Source organism: Mchenga conophoros, linkage group LG22, assembly GCF_057382185.1.
Source record: "Mchenga conophoros isolate Kocher_MC1m ecotype Shallow Benthic linkage group LG22, M_conophoros_male_GT1.1, whole genome shotgun sequence".
Taxonomy (NCBI): Eukaryota; Metazoa; Chordata; class Actinopteri; order Cichliformes; family Cichlidae; genus Mchenga; species Mchenga conophoros.
In genome coordinates this window covers 34,590,918-34,611,340 of record NC_140546.1, presented here as the reverse complement: position 1 = coordinate 34,611,340, position 20,423 = coordinate 34,590,918, and the positions used below count along the sequence as shown (strand labels likewise).

General features: G+C 46.2%; 1 protein-coding gene across 2 annotated transcripts in view; it reads right to left on the bottom strand.

Annotated features, from left to right (window-relative positions):
* Positions 1 to 19,735, bottom strand: part of gabbr1b (gamma-aminobutyric acid (GABA) B receptor, 1b) — a 121,112-nt gene extending 101,377 nt beyond the window's left edge. The window contains exon 1 of one of the 2 annotated variants that reach the window (XM_085261961.1): positions 18,357 to 19,735. In XM_085261961.1, coding sequence (XP_085118087.1) covers positions 18,357 to 18,614 — 258 coding nt within the window. In that variant the 5' untranslated portion in view covers positions 18,615 to 19,735. The remainder of the gene's footprint in view (positions 1 to 18,356) is intronic. The other variant, XM_085261962.1, reaches the window with a different exon arrangement.
* Between the last annotated feature and the right edge of the window lie 688 nt (positions 19,736 to 20,423).

Below are 20,423 nucleotides of genomic sequence, written 5' to 3'. Positions count from 1 at the left end.
CATCTGGCCCATCAAGACTCACTCTCATTTCATCAGTCCATAAAACCTTAGAAAAATCAGTCTTGAGATATTTCTTGGCCCAGTCTTGACGTTTCAGCTTGTGTGTCTTGTTCAGTGGTGGTCGTCTTTCAGCCTTTCTTACCTTGGCCATGTCTCTGAGTATTGCACACCTTGTGCTTTTGGGCACTCCAGTGATGTTGCAGCTCTGAAATATGGCCAAACTGGTGGCAAGTGGCATCTTGGCAGCTGCACGCTTGACTTTTCTCAGTTCATGGGCAGTTATTTTGCGCCTTGGTTTTTCCACACGCTTCTTGCGACCCTGTTGACTATTTTGAATGAAACGCTTGATTGTTCGATGATCACGCTTCAGAAGCTTAGCAATTTTGAGACTGCTGCATCCCTCTGCAAGATATCTCACTATTTTTGACTTTTCTGAGCCTGTCAAGCCCTTCTTTTGCCCCATTTTGCCAAAGGAAAGGAAGTTGCCTAATAATTATGCACACCTGATATAGGGTGTTGATGTCATTAGACCACACCCCTTCTCATTACAGAGATGCACATCACCTAATATGCTTAATTGGTAGTAGGCTTTTGAGCCTATACAGCTTGGAGCAAGACAACATGCATGAAGAGGATGATGTGGACAAAATACTCATTTGCCTAATAATTCTGCACTCCCTGTAGAGGACTCGTGCTCCAGGAGACGTTTTGTCGTGGACTCCGGCTCCCAGAAGAGCCTCCTTCCCCCGACCGCTGCCGACAGACTAGCAGCGAATTGCGGGCCGCAGCTCATTGCAGCTAATGGCTCTCCCATCACAACGTTTGGGGAAAGGTTGGTGACTGTTTTCATGGCCGGGATTTCCAGTGGAACTTTGTTGTTGCCGCTAGCTCTGTACCTATTTTAGGTGCTGATTTTCTGTGTGCCCATGGACTGCTTGTCGATGTTGCAACAGACGTTTAATAGATGCTCTCTCGTTTTCTTCGCTACCCTGTTTTACTCGGGATGCCGAGCCCCTGATTCGGGCTAATGTAGTGATCTCCGGGGATGCTTTTCAGCGTTTGCTTTTATAATTTCCTTCGCTGTCTGTCCCTAATTTCTCTAGCACGGTAACGAAACACGGGGTTGAGCATTATATTCCCATGGTCGGGCCCCCGGTGTTCGCGCATGCCGCCTCGACTCCGCGAAACTGTCCGTTGCTCGGGAAGACCCGAGCGATGGACAGTTTGCAGTCATGGAGCGCCTTGGCGCCTCCTCCTTGAATCGCTACCTTATCGTGGTGGAGGGGTTTGTGTGTCACAGGGATCCCAGGGGCTATGTTGGCCCTGGGTGAGGGACCAGACAAAGAGCGATTCATAAGACCCTTATGAAAAGGACACCGAGGGAACAGTTTACCCTGCCCGGGATAGGGTTACCGGGGCCTCGCCCTGGAGCCAGGCCCGGGGAGGGTGCCCGAGGGCGAGCGTCTGGTGGCCGGGCCTTAGTCCATGGGGCCCGGCCGGGCACAGCCCGAAGAGGAGACATGGGCCCATCCTCCCGCAGGCCCACCACCCGCAGGAGGCGCCATAGGGGTCGGGTGCATTGTGTGCCGGGTGGCGGCCAGGAGCGGAGGCCCTGGCGGACTGACCCCCGGCTGCCAAGACTGGCAATAGGGACATGGAATGTCACCTCTCTGGTGGGGAAGGAGCCTGAGTTAGTGCGTGAGGTTGAGAGGTACCGGCTAGATATAGTCGGGCTCACCTCTACACATGGCTTGGGCTCTGGAACCAGTCTCCTGGAGAGGGGCTGGACTCTGTCTCAGTCTGGAGTTGCCCTTGGTGAGAGGCGGCGGGCTGGGGTGGGTATCCTAATATCCCTTCGGCTTGCTGCCGGTACGTTGGGGTTTTTCCCGGTGGACGAGAGGGTTTGTTCCCTGCGCCTTAGGGTCGGGGAACGGGTCCTGACTGTGGCAGTTCAGAGTACCCAGCCTTCTTAGAGTCCCTGGGGGGGGGGGGGGGTGCTGCTGGAGGGTGCTCCACCTGGAGACTCTGTTGTCCTGCTGGGAGACTTCAATGCTCACGTGGGTAACGACAGCGAGACCTGGAGGGGCGTGATTGGGAGGAACGGCCTCCCTGATCTGAACCCGAGCGGTGCTCTGTTATTGGACTTCTGTGCTAATCACAGTTTGGCCATAACGAACACCCTGTTTGAACATAAGAGTGTCCATAAGTGCACGTGGCACCAGGACGCTCTAGGCCGTAGGTCGATGATTGATTTTGTAATCGTATCAGCAGACCTGCGACCATATGTTCTGGACACTCGGGTAAAGAGAGGGGCTGAGCTGTCAACTGATCACCACCTGGTGGTGAGTTGGATCAGGTGGCGGGGGAAGACGCTGGACAGACCTGGTGCACCTAAACGCGTAGTGAGGGTGTGCTGGGAACGTCTAGCAGAGGCCCCAGTCCGCGAGATCTTCAACGCACACCTCCGGCAGAGCTTCAACAGCATTCCGAGGGAGACTGGGGACATTGAGTCCGAATGGACCATGTTCAGCGTCTCCATTGCCGAAGCTGCTGCATTGAGCTGTGGCCGCAAGGTGGTTGGTGCCTGCCGTGGTGGTAATCCCCGAACCAAATGGTGGACACCAGAGGTGAAGGGAGCCACTAGGCTGAAGAAGGAGTCCTATCGGGCTTGGTTAGCCTGTGGGACTCCGGAGGCAGCCGACAGGTATCGACAGGCCAAGCGGAATGCGGCTCGGGCAGTGGCTGAAGCAAAAACTCGGGTGTGGGAGGAGTTCGGAGAGGCCATGGAAAAAGACTTTCGGACTGCCTCGAAGAGATTCTGGCAAACCGTCAGACGTCTCAGGAGGGGAAAGCGGTGCTCTACCTGCACTGTGTATAGTGCTGGCGGAGCGCTGCTGACGTCGACTGAGAAAATTGTCAGGCGGTGGAAGGAATACTTCGAGGACCTCCTTAATCCCACTGACACGTCTTCCGAGGAGGAAGCAGAGTCTGGGGATGAGGGGAATGACCCGCCAATTTCCGGGGGCGAGGTCACTGAGGCAGTTAAACAACTCCTTGGTGGCAGAGCCCCTGGTGTTGATGAGGTCCGCCCCGAGTTCCTGAAGGCTCTGGACGTTGTAGGGCTGTCCTGGTTGACACGCCTCTGCAATGTTGCGTGGAGATCAGGGGCAGTACCCGTGGACTGGCAGACCGGGGTGGTGGTCCCCATCTTTAAGAAAGGGGACCGGAGGGTGTGTTCCAACTACAGGGGGATCACACTCCTCAGCCTCCCTGGGAAAGTCTATGCCAGGGTGCTGGAAAGGAGAGTTCGTCCGCTAGTCGAACCTCGGATACAGGAGGAACAATGCGGTTTCCGTCCTGGTCGCGGAACACTGGACTAGCTCTTTATCCTCTCCAGGATACTTGAGGGTGCATGGGAGTTTGCCCAACCAGTCTACATGTGTTTTGTGGACTTGGAGAAGGCATTCGACCGTGTCCCTCGGGGTGTCCTGTGGGAGGTGTTGCGGGAATATGGGGTGTCTGGCCCATTGCTACGGGCCATTCGATCCCTATACAACCGTTTCAAGAGCTTGGTTCGCATTGCCGGCAATAAGTCGGACTCGTTCCCGGTGGGTGATGGGCTCCGCCAGGGCTGCCCTTTGTCACCGGTTCTGTTCATAATTTTTATGGACAGGCTTTCTAGGCGCAGCCAAGTGGCGGAGGGCTTTCGCTTTGGTGGCCTCAGAATCTCATCTCTGATTTTTGCAGATGATGTGGTTCTGTTGGCTTCATCGGGTGAGGGCCTCCAGCTCGCACTGGAACGGTTCGCAGCCGAGTGTGAAGCAGCGGGAATGAGGATCAGCACCTCCAAATCTGAGGCCATGGTTCTCAGCCGGAAAAGGGTGGAGTGCCCACTCCGGGTCGGGGATGAGTTCCTGCCCCAAGTGGAGGAGTTCAAGTATCTCGGGGTCTTGTTCGCGAGTGATGGGAGAAGGGAGCCGGAGATCGACAGACGGATTGGGGCTGCAGCTGCAGTAATGCGGACGCTGCACCGGTCCGTCGTGGTGAAGAGGGAGCTGAGTGTAAAAGCGAAGCTCTCAATTTACCGGTCGGTCTACGTCCCTACCCTCACCTATGGTCACGAGCTGTGGGTAGTGACCGAAAGAACGAGATCGCGGATACAAGCGGCAGAAATGAGCTTCCTCCGAAGGGTGGCTGGCCTCTCCCTTAGAGATAGGGTGAGAAGTTCAGCCATCCGGGAGGGGCTCAGAGTAGAGCAGCTGCTGCTCCACATCGAAAGGAGCCAGCTGAGGTGGTTCGGGCATCTGACAAGGATGCCCCCTGGGCGCCTCCTGGGTGAGGTGTTCCAGGCATGTCCCACCGGGAGGAGGCCCCGGGGCAGACCCAGGACACGCTGGAGTGATTATATCTCTCGGCTGGCCTGGGAATGCCTTGGTATTCCCCCGGATAAGCTGGAGGAGGTGGCTGGGGAGAGGGAGGTCTGGGCCTCTTTGCTTAGGCTGCTGCCCCCGCGACCCGGCCCCGGACAAAGCGGATGAGGATGGATGGATGGATGGATGGATGGATGGAGCGCCTTGGCATTGTACAGCGCTCGAACAGCGCATGGGCTTCTCCGCTTCACATGGTGCCCAAATCGGTGGTGGCCATGCGGAGATTTCCGCCGTTTAAATTGCCACAGAGAATGACCGTTACTCCATCCCCCACAATCAGGATTTTTCTTCCAATCTCGCCGCGTTGATGGGTTGATGACCAGCGTTTGGCAGCTCACAGCCTGATCATCAACCCTTCCAAGTGCCAGTTCGGGTTGCCTGTTCTGGATTTCCTCGGGCACCGCATTTCTGCTGAAGGTGTGGTTCCGTTGCCCGACAGAGTCCAGGCCGTTTCGGTTTTCCCGCGTCGGCCCTGCTGGCCCACCCGTTTCCGTCGGCGGAGATCGCGTTGACCACTGACGCGTCCGACGTGGCGGTGGGTGCCGTGTTGGAACAGCGGGTTTCAAGGCGGTACCCCTTGCGTCCACGACAGCGATGACGGTGGCCAGAGCATTTTTGTCAACGTGGGTTTTGTGTTTCGGTCCCCCTGCTGACATTACCTCGGACAGGGGCCCCCAGTTTGTTTCTGAGCTTTGGTCTGCCATGGCTGATGGCCTGGGGGTCAAGGTCCACCGCAGCACAGCATGCCACCCACAAGCTAACGGGATGTGCAAGCGGTTTCACCGGTCACTCAAGGCCACGCTCCGGGCTTCCTTAACTGGTGGCGACTGGGTCGACCGTCTTCCGTGGGTTTTGCTGGGATTGCGTAGCCCCACCAGTAAGGAATATACTTTTTTCTCACATGTCCATCACTCCTACTCTCGTCTGGATTATTTTTTGGTCAGCAGCTCACTGCTGAACGACATTTCAGACACTGAGATTCACCCTCTAGCTTTCAGCGATCATGGTCCTGTATCTTTAACACTAATGCACAAGAATAATACTACGCCAAGAAAAAACTGGAGATTTAATATATCACTACTTAAAGATGAAGACTTTATTAAATATTTTAAAAAAGAGTGGACTTCATATTTGGACTATAATGACACTCCCGAAACATCAGCTTCTGTTCTATGGGAAGCAGGGAAAGCTGTGATGAGAGGTAAAATAATTTCTTTCTCATCACATAAAAAGAAAAAAGATAACAAAAATATTCAGGAATTAGAAAAAACATCAAATCACTAGAAGAAGCCTACGCGTCCCACCAAGATCAGGAAACATTGAACAAAATACGCAAAACAAAACTAGAATTAAATGAGATAATTGATAAAAAAAAAACAAAATTCTTAGTACAAAGACTACGCCTACAAAATTATGAACATGGTAATAAATCCGGTCAATTTCTAGCAAACCAGCTAAAAATAAATAAAGAAAAAACAACTATATGTGCTGTTCAAGATCCATCTCGGTATATGACCCGAAACAAATAAAAAACATTTTCAGGGATTTCTATAAAACGTTGTATTCACCACAAATAAACCCATCTAAAAAAGAAATTGATCAGTTTTTGGACAACATAACTCTTCCAAAATTATTGGACACTCAAGCAATGGCACTGGATTCACCACTGACACCAGGTGAACTCCAGGAAGCCCTGATAAGTATGCCCAATAATAAGGCTCCAGGTCCAGACGGCTTTCCTGCAGAATTCTACAAAGAATTCTGGTCGATTCTAGCACCAGTTTTCTACAGAACATTGTTGGAAATTAAAGAAAAGGGCAGACTTCCATCAAATATGAATTCTGCAAACATTAATCTCCTGCTAAAACCAGGCAAAGACCCTGTATATCCCTCAAGCTATCGTCCAATATCCCTTATAAATGTAGACCTTAAAATAATCTGCAAAGCTCTCTCAAAGAGACTGGAGAAAATAACCCCCCTCTTAATTCATCCTGACCAAACTGGTTTCATAAAAGGTAGGCACTCATCAACAAATACACGTAGACTACTTAATTTGATAGACTACTCATACAGTAAAAACCTAGAAACTACAATATTCTCTTTAGATGCAGAAAAAGCATTTGACAGAGTTAACTGGAAATTTCTATTTGCAACTTTACACAAATTTGGTTTTGGATCCTCTTTCATAAACTGGTTAAAAATATTATATAATTCCCCAACAGCTTGTGTTAGAACAAATGACCAGACATCCTCCAGCTTCTGTCTCTTGAGGGGCACCAGGCAGGGATGCCCACTCTCCCCTTCACTGTTTGCAATTTTTATTGAACCACTAGCAGCAGCAATTAGACAGAATTCAGTAATTAAGGGCATAAAATGCAAGAATGTGGAACATAAAATCAGCCTTTATGCGGATGATGTGTTACTCTTTCTCCAAAATTCGCAAACCAATATCTCTGGGGTGATTGAATTGATAAACTCTTTTGCAAGAATATCAGATTACTCAATTAACTGGTCAAAATCTACAGTTCTACCGATTAATTGCTCCCTCCATAATTCCTCTTCTACACCACTGCAATCGGGAAATATAAAATATTTAGGTATTAATGTTTCTCCCAAGCTTGCAGATCTAACTAAATTAAACCATATCCCACTTTTAAAGAAGGTAGAAGATGATCTGGCTAGATGGAAATGTCTACCCATATCACTCATGGGAAGGGTTGCCGCTATAAAAATGATGGTCTTACCAAAAATAAATTATTTATTCTCAATGATCCCAACTAAACCGCCACAAGATTGGTTCAGATCTCTAGATTCATGTATGTCCAAATTCCTTTGGAAAAATAAACCCCCACGTATAAGCTTAAAAACACTACAAAAGACCAAGGATAAAGGAGGACTAGAACTGCCTAACTTTCAGCACTACTTCTTAGCCAACAGGCTTCAGTTTATCTCAGGATGGCTAAAACATACCCTCTTAGATGAACCTTGGCTAGATGTAGAACAAGCACTTTGCAATAATCTAGAGATCTCAGACCTACCATTTATCAGCTCAAACATCCAACGACATGAATGCTTTAAAAGCATCAACATCAGCTCTTCTCTGACAGCATGGTGGGAGTTTCTAAAATTGACGGCGTCTTCATTAATCCCATGCAAACGTACACCTATCTGGAACAACCCTGACATATTACAAAACAATAATATGATAAACTTTTCAGATTGGAGTGGTAAAGGAATCAAATATTTAGAACATATACTAGAAGGAACAGAATTTATCTCATTTGATGGACTAGTTACACAATATGGAATCAACAAGAAAATATTTTTAGAATATCAACAAATTAAATCCATAGTAAAAAAGAAATTTAAACCGGGTCAAGTTGAACTACAAACACCACCAAGTGTGGTTCAATTTCTTACTCTTAAAACCCCCGAATTACTATCCAAAATATACAGAATGCTTTCTAAAACAGATGAATCAATATCACTTCCTATTGCAAAATGGGAAGCGGATTTATCAGTTAACTTAGACCTAAACTTCTGGTCTCAGATTTGCTTAAAAACCTTTCATCTAATTAGAAATCCCAGTCTTCAATTAATTCAATACAAAATATTACATAGAGTGCACTATACAGGTCATCGGATGTTCAAGATGGGCTTTACGTCTACCAACAACTGCTCACACTGCCAAACCAATTCACCGGACAATTATATCCACGCTCTTTGGTTCTGTCCACCAGTTCAGAAGTTTTGGCGCGAGATATGTGAAGACTTATCGAAGTGTCTGAAATGTAACATTCCAACTTCCCCCTTAGTGTGTTTGTTGGGCAGCTTAGATAATGTCACTTCAGAAAAGAATATAGCCCATATGGTTTTCACTGCCCTATGCATAGCCAAGAAAACAGTCCTCATGAACTGGAAAAATAAAAATAATCTTAATTCTAACCAATATAGAAATTATCTATTAGATTACATTAGTCTTGATACAGCCTCTGCCACCACATCAGATCAATTGCTCTGGGCTCCTTTGATCAGCTCCATCACCTAGTGGGGGTGGGGGGTCATAGTTTGGTCCCACCTTCACTGTTGTGATTGGTGTGGGGGTAGGGACAGGCTTAGGGCGTCGGGGGGTTTCCCGGAGGCATCTTCCTTGGGGGGCTCAACCCGGGGTAGCGGTCATGTCCGGTTAGGGGCTCTGTTGGCTCTCAGGTGACTGTTTCCTCGCGGCTGCGTGCAGCGGGGCTAGGGGAGGGTCTGTGCTGACGGACGTGGGTTACTGACCTGGTAGCCTGGCTGCCCCTGGGTGGGTCCGGGATGGGCGTGAGGTTCTGGGGGCGCTCCGTCTCTGGGCTGGGGCCCGGGCCGGGCCTCGGGGGCTTGGGTCCTGGTTGGTGTGTTGCCGGGGTTGTGGGCGGGTGGGTGCATGGGGGCCCACCCCTGGAGCAGGGTGCCACCGGTGCATCGAGCCACCTGGGGGGCTCTTCAACTGGTGGGGGAGATTGTCACATCTTGCAGGAGCTTTCCTCTCCTCGGGACTTCTTTGCAGGAGGGGGAGATACAGGAGAGGTGGAGGAAGATCTCAGCCTGGGTGTTTATTGTCTTATGTAGTCTGGAAGATGAGTGGATGGTGGGGTGGGTGCAGTTTTCTCTGTGGTGGGGTTGGGTGGACTGTCCCGGGCTCTGTGGGGCCGGGCGGCGCTGCTGCACTGGGCCCCGGTCTGGATGGGCCTGGGCCCCCTTTCCCTGGCGGGTCGCGGAGTATGGGGGTGCCTACTGGGGTCAGCGGGGGAGCTGGCCCCAGGGAGGGGTCACCTGCCCCTCCCTTCCTTCCCTCCCCATCTCCAGCTGCCTCCCTCTTCCCGCTCCACCACAACCACCCACACATGCAGGACCTTGGAGTAGGGGTATGTCACCAGGGTGCAGAGGAGACCCCCCCCCCCCCCGTCCCCCCCGTCCCCTTCTGGCTGCCTCTGCCTCAATTTTATCCCACAACTTAGACATTCACATTACTCACACTCTCATTACACATACATATAGGATCTTGGGGGTGGGCACGATACACAGAATCCAAAGTACCATCAGGGTGTACACCCCACCCCTGGCGTCGTTGCCCACCTCTCAAGGTTAAATACACGTAGACATTGAGGGCTAGCAGGAGGGACCATGCGCTTACCTGCTGCTCTCTGGCAGGTAGCTCCATGCCCTCCTGGGTTTTAAATGCACCTTAGAACACACATGCATCAACACTACAATGAGCGGGTGGAGGGAGGTTTGGAGTCTTCTCTCACCCCCGTTCTCTGCGACCTGCTGGAGCGGGGGGGCTAGGAGGAGGAGTTGGCCGTCCGACTGCGGTCTGGAGTGTGGGGCCTCCCTGCTGCTGCTGCCTCCCCCCACCGCAGGGAAAAGGGTAACACCACCTGGGTCTGGGTGCAGTTCCCCCTCCAGGGGCAAGGGTACCTAGACCCGGTTTGTAGAGTACGCTTGGGGAGTGTGATCGTGTGTACAACGTCTCTTTATGTCTGTCTCCACGTTGGTTAAGTGTGGAGTAAGTGCATATGAGAGCATGAGGGTGGGAATGGATGTTTGTATATGTGTGTGCCTGTATGTCTGTGTCTATATGTCAGGTTGGGTGTCAGGCGCCACCTCTCTGGGGACATCTCAGGCCCTCCAAGGTTTGGAGGCCTATCTCCCCCTACCACCACTTCCCCTGCCAGTGGCGGACTCCCTCAGACATCGGTGCGTTGGTGGTTCTTTGTGTCCGGGGATGGGCGTCCAGGTACACACCGGCTCACTCCTTGGCGGCCGCTCATCGGGGCCTGGAGCCTGGGGCTCGCTCGGTCCACTTCGGAGGTGGGGTGCCCCCGGCCTCTCGGCCTGGGGCTCGGTCACTCAGGCACGGCTGGCTGCCGGCGGAGCTCACGGGTGCGTCACTGCAATTCCCCCTGGCTTCTGCTCCGCGGCTGCTGAGTGAGCCCTCATCTGGGACTCTCCTCAGCTCTTTCTGGGACAGTGGCGCGGCTGCCCCTCTGTTGGTCTTCCTTGGTCTCTTGTGTTCTGGGGGCCTCTGGATATCTGGAGTTTTGATCTCCTCCATACCTGCTTCATGCCCTGGAGGACGGGGCTGTGGCCCCCCCACACCCTCTAGCAGATCATTACATGAAGGAACCTTTCAAAAAAACAAGCGCGTCCATGCTCACAGGTGTACACACGGGTGATCACACCCACAAACTACACCCTTTTTGGCTTCTACCTCAAAGCACACTGTGTTCTGTTGATCTTATGTGCTGCACAATAATGTTTAATATTTAGTATTTACTGTCATATTCCCATATATCATTGTGATGTTGTTTATTCTATCACTCTTGTTCTCTTCTGCTTGTTTTCTTTTTTCTTTCTCAGCAGGTGATCCAGGTGATCGATAGATGCATTTTCTTTTCTTTCTTTCTTTTTTTTTGCTGCCCGTTCTGTTGGTTTTTGTTTTTTGCCCTTCTCCCCCGTCCCTCTTCTCAGCTGTTTCTCTTTCCCTCTTTCTTTCTCCCCTTCTTTCCTCCAGTCAAGTCTGTCCTGTATTCAGTAAGTGAAAATAAAATAAACAATAAAAGGTGAATCAAATGGACCATTACGGCAAGGCTGGGATGGTCAATTTGGTAAAGTATATCCGTTGGGCATCTTTCTTTGCCTTTAGACAACAATTCTGATGGCAAAAGAGCCAAACGGGACAGGCAAAAAAAAAAAAAAAAAAGGGATTGCGTAGCGCGGTTAAAGAAGACCTCGGGGTTTCCCCGGCTGAACTGGTCCTCAGCCAGCTTCTCCGGGTCCCGGGGAATTCTTACCCGAGAGCCCCCCGTGTTTCGATACCTCTGTGCTGCCTTTTCGCCCCCCAAGGGACTCATTTCCTGTTCTTGGCCCTGTGCACCACTGCCTGCCTGACACTTTTGTTCCGAGGTCATTGGACTCTGCTCGTTTAATTTTCGTCAGGCATGATGCCCATAGGACTCCGCTGCGTCCACCATATGACGGGCCATACAGGGTTCTTAAAAAAACATTTCATTTTGGACTTTCGGCAGGAGGTTGTCTCTGTTGACAGACTTAAGCCTGCACATGTTCTGCAAGATGATCAGGTGGTCCCGGCCCCTCGCCGTGGCCGCCCACCTGCCACCGGGCTGATGGATTCTGTTTTTTTCCCCCAGGAGCGCCCCACAACCAACGGAGCCTGAGCTGTCTGCAGCTTTTTCTGACTGCCAGTGCCAGCTTCGCTCCCGGGCTGGGTTTCCCTTTGTCACCGTTCAGCCGTTCCGGCCATTTGCTTAAAACCCCGGGTCTTGGACTAGTTCTGCTGGGTGTTTGGGGGGGGGGGGGCCTTGTGTGGTGGACCACTAGAGGGCTCCACTCACACCCAGTGTTGAGGAAGTGTGCTGCTGTGTTTTGTGGCACGATGTGTTCAGTTGATGTTGGAGAGGAATAAAGAAGGAGTGAGAACTGAGAGCTCTGTGTCGTCCATGCTTACCTCCACAGTAGTTCCACGCAGATTCATCAGGGATCAAAAACATTATTTCCTCACTTTATGAACAGAGAGCTGTGTTTGAAGCAGGGCACTGACAAGGGAAGCTAGCAAAACTTGTGAGGAGATTTACAGTATTTCATATTGGTCCACATTTAAATGTATCTGTTATAAAAAGCTTTCATCAAATTTAATAATAATTACCAGATTTGTTATCACCCATCATTAGTTAATGTGTATGTAACTGAAACTGTTTGACCTGACTAACTGTTTGGGTCAACCTAATCTTGATGTTTTAAAAAGAGGGTATTCATACATGTAATCTATTGCTGTCTAAGGGTTGTAGTATCACAGTGTGGTAATTATCAAATTTAATAAGACTGATTTTAGCTCACTGGTTTAGAAGTAGACTAAACCAGACTTGTTAAAACACCAAAGTTAAAGTAGCACACTAATCCATGTTAGTGTGAAACTCTTGTTTTCATCAATGAAGTCTATTTACTGAAAAGACATAAATAGACATTCTATTATTTTCGGTTAGACAGGACTGATGGTTTGCTGCTGATCCCATTGTAACCACTTGATTGCTTACCTCAAATTTTTTTTCCATTTTTTGAAATTTGTTTAAATGTCTTAAATAATGAAGACAAACGAGTTATACGAGTTACTACCTAAGACCGAGTTAGGTAGGCTTCTTAAACTGCAAAATGAAAGCAGAGTTTCAGTCATAATTTCAGAAACAGCAAAGGGAAAATATAATCTCACAAAAAAAATAGTTAGTTAACAGCCTTGAACTAAGCTTAATCAGTAGCTCATCCAGTTCACAATCCATCATTATTCACAGTTTATTGTAATGTGTCATGTAGTGAAGAAAGTGATGTGGTTGTATTGCACAAACTAATGAGAATCTAATAACAACAAATATGACCTTGACCTTGAGGAAAATTTGGCGAAAAATCCATTAGGTGATCAGTGTGTGTAATTTTGATTAAATTCAGTCTAATATTCTAAGAGGAGTCACCATGGCATGAGTTCATCACTCCTTTGGGTAAGTAAATGAGTTTAGGAGGAAAAAACTTCAATTCAAAATCCCCAAAAGTTGATTCTGTTCATCTGGAAGTAACATTTTCAGTGTGAGAAACAATTCATTACTCATTCATTACTTCTTCAGTCTCAGCTGAATGCACATTTCACCAACCACATAAACAGTACATTTGCATAATGACTGACACTAGCACAACTCACGAACATGACCATGGATTGTCATGACAATTTGCATATTAATGATCAAGGAACTGACTTCACAGTCGATTGTTCATCAGTGGTTCTAGTTTCATTCATTATGCAATGTTCTGATTATAAGGTTGGAAAAACTTGCAGTCAGCTGAGTGAAGAAGTCATCGTAAACCCTACACACAGATGTAGGGTTTACGATGACCATAATCAACTTTTTTGGATTTCCTTACTTGGACAATTGAGCATGCTTTAAGACATTATTATTCAAAGAAGTTAAGTCAGTTAAACTAAGGCCTTTGAGGTTTCACTATAGAATTACTTTGTATTCAGTAGCATAGACTGAGTGTCACTTATGGGGAAAAAATTATATACAACTATTAATACACTAATTAGTCCCCAAACTGCAAGTTCTACTCCTACACGGAGGAAGAACAGTGCTTGTCCACACTAGTAAAGTGTGTGTTTTGTTGTATTGTTGAAAACAGGGCTTAATTTGTAAAATCTGAAAGTCAGGAAGACAGAAAACGTCAAGGAAAAGAAAAAGACATTAAATGCATTTTTTAAAAGTCCACGAACACACTACATTTGTAGAGCAGAGTTCTCCTATACTGGCTTCTGCTCACTGGCTTCCTGTTAAATCTAGAATTGAATTTAAAATCCTGCTCCTCACGTACAAGGTCTTGAATAATCAGTCTCATATCACCCCATTAGAGCACTTCGCTCTCACACTGCAGGCTTACTTGTGGTTTCTTAGAGTATTTAAAGGTAGAATGGAGGGCAGAGCCTTCAGTTTTCAGGCTCCTCTTCTGTGGAACCAGCTTCCAGTTTGGATTCAGGAGACAGACACTATCTCTACTTTTAAGATTAGGCTTAAAACTTTCCTTTTTGCTAAAGCATATAGTTAGGGCTGGACCAGGTGACCCTGAATCCTCCCTTACGTAAGCTGCAGTAGTTGTAGGCTGCTGAGTATTTCTTCTTCACTCACCTTTTCCCCTCACTATGCGTCTATATACTTCTCTGCATTTAATCATTAGTTATTACTAACTAATGATCCCTTTACACAGCCCCGAGCATTTGTCTTTCCTCCGATAAGAACCTCTCCCCCCAGTCTTTACACTCCCTGCCACACCTCAGACTTGCTGAATAAACGTTAATTACCCGTCACAAGAACGCCACCGCGTGGACCGTAGGTTTTTAGCGACACTTCACCTTCCCAAAAGAATCTCTTATTACTCTCTCGTATTTAAGCTAAATATGGCAAGAGGCAACAGATACATAACCTGGATCTCAGGTACCATGCAAGTACATACATGAGTGTTATTCCATTTTTCTCCATAAAATGTGACCAGTTTGACTGAGGAAGATACAATATTTATACATACTGTAGTATAGTGGTTCCTTAGTGAAGTGTTTTACACATTTTCATGAAAAGCAAACCCGGTTTCATTCTACAAATCCCTTTGGGGTTACATCATTTAGGGCATCCAGTGTAAACAAAACAAAAACAAAAAAACCAAACGTATAATTACCGGTGTTGACAACCATATCTGAATAAGTTAGTAGCCCAAAGTAGCTTTGAAACATACTTTAGCATCAACTGTGATGATACTTGATTTGACCCAGTATGTCCTGCACCCACAGGGTTTTTGTTGTCTTGGGTTCGTGAATTCTTTGTGAATGTGATTTTGGGTTTGTGGTTTTATTGTTATTCCAATGTTTGATGTTTTTATTTCTATGGGTTCCGGATTTCTTTATTCTGGTTTTCTCATAATTTCAAGCTTTATTTCCTGCAAAAACGTTGAGTGTTTCCTCCCAGAAACATGACCAGATGGCATCTAACGAGACAACTCTGGATAGCATTGCCTCCAATAACACCGTGGTCATTTTTGACCAGCATATGTCCTTCAATGCACATAGTAAACACACGTGAGTTCTACTTCACTCAGCTTTTTCTCACTGTGTTTATACACCACTCTGTATTTAATCATCATCATCTCTGATGATTATTCATCTCTGGCTCTCTTCCACAGCATGTCTTTTGAATGTAGTGAATGAGGTTCTTTAAATATACAATTTGGTATCTAAGTATTTGGACAACAACACAGTTTATATTTGGTTTTTTACACTTTGCCTAGATTTTACCCAAAAAAAAGCCTGCACGATTTTGGAAAACAACATTTTGGAAAGAAACTAAGATGAACTTGTAGAAGAATTATGAGGGGACAAAAGTATTGAAAAGGAAATGAATAGTTCATGACTCAAAGGATACTGCATCATCTGTGAAACATAGTGTTATCGTATGTGTGTGGCAGCCACTGGAACAAGGTCAGTAGTGTTTATCGATGATGTGATTGCTGATAAAAGCAGTAGAATGAATTGTAAACTATACAAAGCTATACTTTCTGCTCAGATTCAGCCAAATGTTCAGTTGAAACTCAAAATCTACCCTTCATTTGCATCTTTTCATTTGAGATTAAATTCACTGTGCAGGTAAACAGAGGCAAAATTGGAAACAGCCCCCATCCCTCTCTCTCATGGACCTAATTTTATAGAATGGATGGTTAAATGTGGCTTCAAAGTGCTTTAAGAGGTCAGTAAAATGAGAGACCCACTGCAACAGATGATTCAGCCATTTTTTCTGATCTCTCAGAGACCTCTTTGTGTGGTTCCGGACTATGATCTGTGGGAGATCCATCAGAGCATGCTTAGTGTAATGTGCAGTTGGCCTGGCACAGCAGTGGAATAGGTTTAGTCATCTGTGATTGATGAGTGACCAAGCTAGTGCTTGTTACATTTGGCTAAGTGTGCTAAATATGGTTTTCTCACCACAACAGGTTTACATCATGCATCCGTCCATCTGCTCCTGTTGTGTCATCATACAAGGTGCATGATCTTGCCTTATTCTTGTAGCCAAATCTGTGTTTGTTTGAACTGCAGTTGTCGTGGTTACTGTTGTCACGCCAACCTACACCCCCACTACCACCACTCCTGGATTTTGAAGTAGAGATCCAATGCAGAGCAGCTTGAACCAATCACAGTGATGCTTCTTGGGGAAAAAAGAATACACTTGTCACATTAAATTTAACTGTTTATATGTGTGTGTGTGTGTGTGTGTGTGTGTGTGTGTGTTTTTACATTCTGGAAACTAACTGAAACTAACAAATAAAATTAAAATATAAATTAACTATAAAATACAAAATTATAATAACGCTAAATTGCAAGTCTCGATCAGTTGTGCCAGAAAAAATGTGCCGGAAGAAGCAGACGCACTGCCTGTTTTCCTGTCGGAAAAAGCTGCCCGTCTGCAGTTAACCATGTTTATATTCTTGTGACAGTCACTTTCGCTAACTCTAAAGTCCAGCTGCACTGAACACATGGTGTATGCAGACTGTTCATGCAGTGCATTTGACGCAAAATGAATGCTTCTTATTGGTTTTGCCTGCAGCACATTGTGCAGGACAACTGCCAAAACAAGATGAACTTTTATTTTAATGGGTGATCTTGTGTCTTCAGTTATTCCATTCATGTAATATAAGGAAGTCATCATCCATAGAGCAGTTCTCATAGACTTCAGCCTGTTTTAGCTGGTGCTGACAAAAAAATTGCTAGAGTCAATGCCTGTATACCAAATCTTTAACTGAAACACAAAGCTGTTATTATCCATTTGTCTATAAAAAGAAATCAAACACCTAAAAAGATCAAGGGCAAACACAAGCTTTCACTGACAGTGATTTCTTTAAGCCCTTAGAAGTTATTCTAGGCTTGTCTTATGCCTCACTGAGCATTCGGTGTTGTGGTTTTGGAATCCTCTTAGCTGTCGGCCACATCTATGGCGAACAGAAACTTGTATTGTCAGTTGTGGAAAATGTGACTGTCACCATCTAATCTGAGACTCTGTAACCTTTTCCAGGTTTATTCAAGTACAAAATTCTAGATTATGAGCCTCCTGAGATGTTTTCATATTGTTGTTCACTTTGATGAAAAATGTGACCATATATATGGGTTCAGTCTCAAGTCAGCCATCTCCAGAACCATCTCCAATTTGTATAAAAATGTTATTGCTATTTTACTGCATGGAAAACATTTGAATTCATGATACCATGTTGCTTTTGTAACATTCAAGTTGCAGATTGAATGCAGACAGAAATAGATGAGTTTCCACAGTGAGCACACACAGAGCCATTAGCACAGAGTGTGGTGCTGTTTGAACATGTGCAGGCTGTATAGCTGCTGTTCTTTTGCAAACAAACACAGATGCAGTTTTCACATCACTATACAGTAGGTAGAGCATATCTCTTGGGCTGCGACCCATTTTATGGCCTGAATGCTGCATTTTAAAAACATACAGAAAAGACTGCCACTTATTCTTCTGATGGCATAACATGATCCTGGAAATGTGTCTGAGGGGTGCAGAGATATCTGATATGTGGAGGGGAGACAATCTATGCCTTTAATTTGGTGATTAATGGTCCTTCCACAAAAGTCATAAGTTTAGCATTTTCTGCACACTTTCATCCCATGACTACTGCCACTGTTAAATGTCGATTAATAGATTTATTATTTATTCTTTCTGGATCGACAGAGACAGTAATAGAGTGATAAAAGTAAAAACTTTTGACACAAACTTTTGTTGTTGAAAAAAGAGTGCCGTTAGAAATGTTGGTTCGCCAATAATAAATAATTTGGGTCCCATGCTATATGATTAGCCTTCCACCTCTAGTTATAAATGATTGTGGCTCATTGTTAAAGAATTTTAATCATCAGCTCTGCGGGTCTGTGTCAATTAATTAATTTTTGTCCAGATGTGTTCAGCCATTTTTACCAGTGAAGGGAGTATTTTAACCTAGAAAGTCAAATATTATTTTTAATAACTGCTTTGTAAAACATTATTGAATGCAAATTCAGCAATGTTTAGTAAAGCTATTAGTTTACACCTACACGTCTCATTAAAGTTGCCTTAAAAATATTAATATAGCCATATCAGGCTACGCTCCTTAACACCATTCAAAAGAAACAGAAATTCTAGTGTTAGTTTTTTTGTTTCGTTTTTTTGTGTTGTGCCCTTGTAGCCTTTGTTGTGTTGCAGCAGGTGCTGACTTATATGAGAAGTCCTACTAGATCTGATCAACATTTGCACACATGCAGTTAAAGCTGGAAAGAAATTAGGGTAAGCCTTCGTCTGTACTTACCATACTGTCATAATGTATCAGCTCCAGCTCATAGTCAGGCAGGATGTCTGTCCTATTATTCACCAAGTCCAGGGCCATCTGAGCAGCGGGGAGGCAGGCTTGTCCACCAGGCCAGCCTCCACTCATGGGAAACAGGGCTCCAATGTAGAGCTTCTTCTTGCCTAGAGCCGGGCAGGAGCAGGATAGAACAGTAAGGATAAAGGTCAGAGAGTAGCGGGAGACCGGCCTACGGGGGAGGTTTTGGCAAAGCCTTTTCATAGCTGGGGGATGCTGAAGGTTGAGCGAAGCTTGGAGTCAGTGTATTCCTTCTATACACTTTTCGGCTTGGAGGGAGCAAGGTGGTATTGCGTGTGGCTCGTGAAGAATGAAATTCTATGAATGAGCACACGCTGGTGTTCCTGAGAGAAGAGAGCCCATTTGCAATTCTGTGTTATTTACATAATTTTAATGTGATCGTAAGCTTTTTGCAACCGACAAACAATTCAAATCAACGCAGATGACTGTCATCAAGCTCTTCTCCCGTTACATTAAAACTAGGAAACCTATCATCGCTTGTGTTTGGAACAGAACTTGTAAACACGCAGCTTCAACGCTTTTATAAAGTACTCTGTCCACAGGTACAACGATCTCCATCAAACTTATTAAATGCAGCTGGTAAACCGGGGGGACAATTCATTGGCAGAAAGCAGCTTTAAAGTTGCTGGAGTTGAATAGAAGGTTGAGATTGGTGACTGAATCAGGCTTCAGGCTCTTTCCACCGTCTAAGGTACCGAAAGTGTCGGAGGCTGCCTGGATTTCAGCTTCTCTCTGTTTCCAGGAGATAACCGATTGCTGTAACGATGCTTTCCTTTTTCTGCTTATGAAAAATTGAGAACCATCCACACCGAGCCCACGAAGACACGCGGAGATTTAATTTGTCCTCTCCGTCATTTATCTGCCCTTCTCCATCTTATCCGCCTACATCCATAGCCTACTCACGGATCTCCAGTCCAAAGCCTTATTAGAACGTTTTAAACATGTTGTACACAGACCACACCATACAAATGAAAAAGCCTGGCTTTCAGTAATCCAACAGGAGAACGGTCGACTAGACAGCAAGGTCGATCTTCAGATGAAAAAGTGGCCTCGGTGTTGCTGGAATGCAGTCGGCCGCTCGGGAGAGAGCCGAGAAAAATGACGGGAGCTGCTGAGCCCGCTGTGGCTGACTGCAGCAGCGTGCGAGAGCGGAGAGAGAGAGGAGGAGGATGCTTCGTCCCTCCGTTTCACAAACCACTTTACAATCCCTTTACACAGCCCCGAGCATTTATCTTTCCTCCGATAAGAACCTCTCCCCCCAGTCTTTACACTCCCTGCCACACCTCAGACTTGCTGAATAAACGTTAATTACCCGTCACAGGAACGCCACCGCGTGGACCGTAGGTTTTTAGCGACACTCCACCTTCCCGAAAGAATCTCTTATTACTCTCTCGTGCGTTTGCCGATCACAATTACAATACCAACTGTATTCTCGCCAACATGGAAAAACATCATTAAGATTATAATGGCTAAAACTGTCCTCTGAAATTCATTCAGTCATGTCAGTTCAGTCATGAAGGGCAGGACCGGATTTACACAGTACATGTACATTTTAGCCCCCCACCCTGCTGAGGGAAACCTCCGACCCTACTGGTCTTATGACTCTCTCGTATTTAAGCTAAATATGGCAAGAGGTAACAAATACATAACCTTGATCTCAGGTACCATGCACGTACATACATGAGTGTTATTCCATTTTTCTCCATAAAATGTGACCAGTTTGACTGAGGAAGATACAATATTTATACATACTGTAGTATAGTGGTTCCTTAGTGAAGTGTTTTACACATTTTCATGAAAAGCAAACCCGGTTTCATTCTACAAATCCCTTTGGGGTTACATCATTTAGGGCATCCAGTGTAAACAAAACAAAAACAAAAAAACCAAACGTATAATTACCGGTGTTGACAACCATATCTGAATAAGTTAGTAGCCCAAAGTAGCTTTGAAACATACTTTAGCATCAACTGTGATGATACTTGATTTGACCCA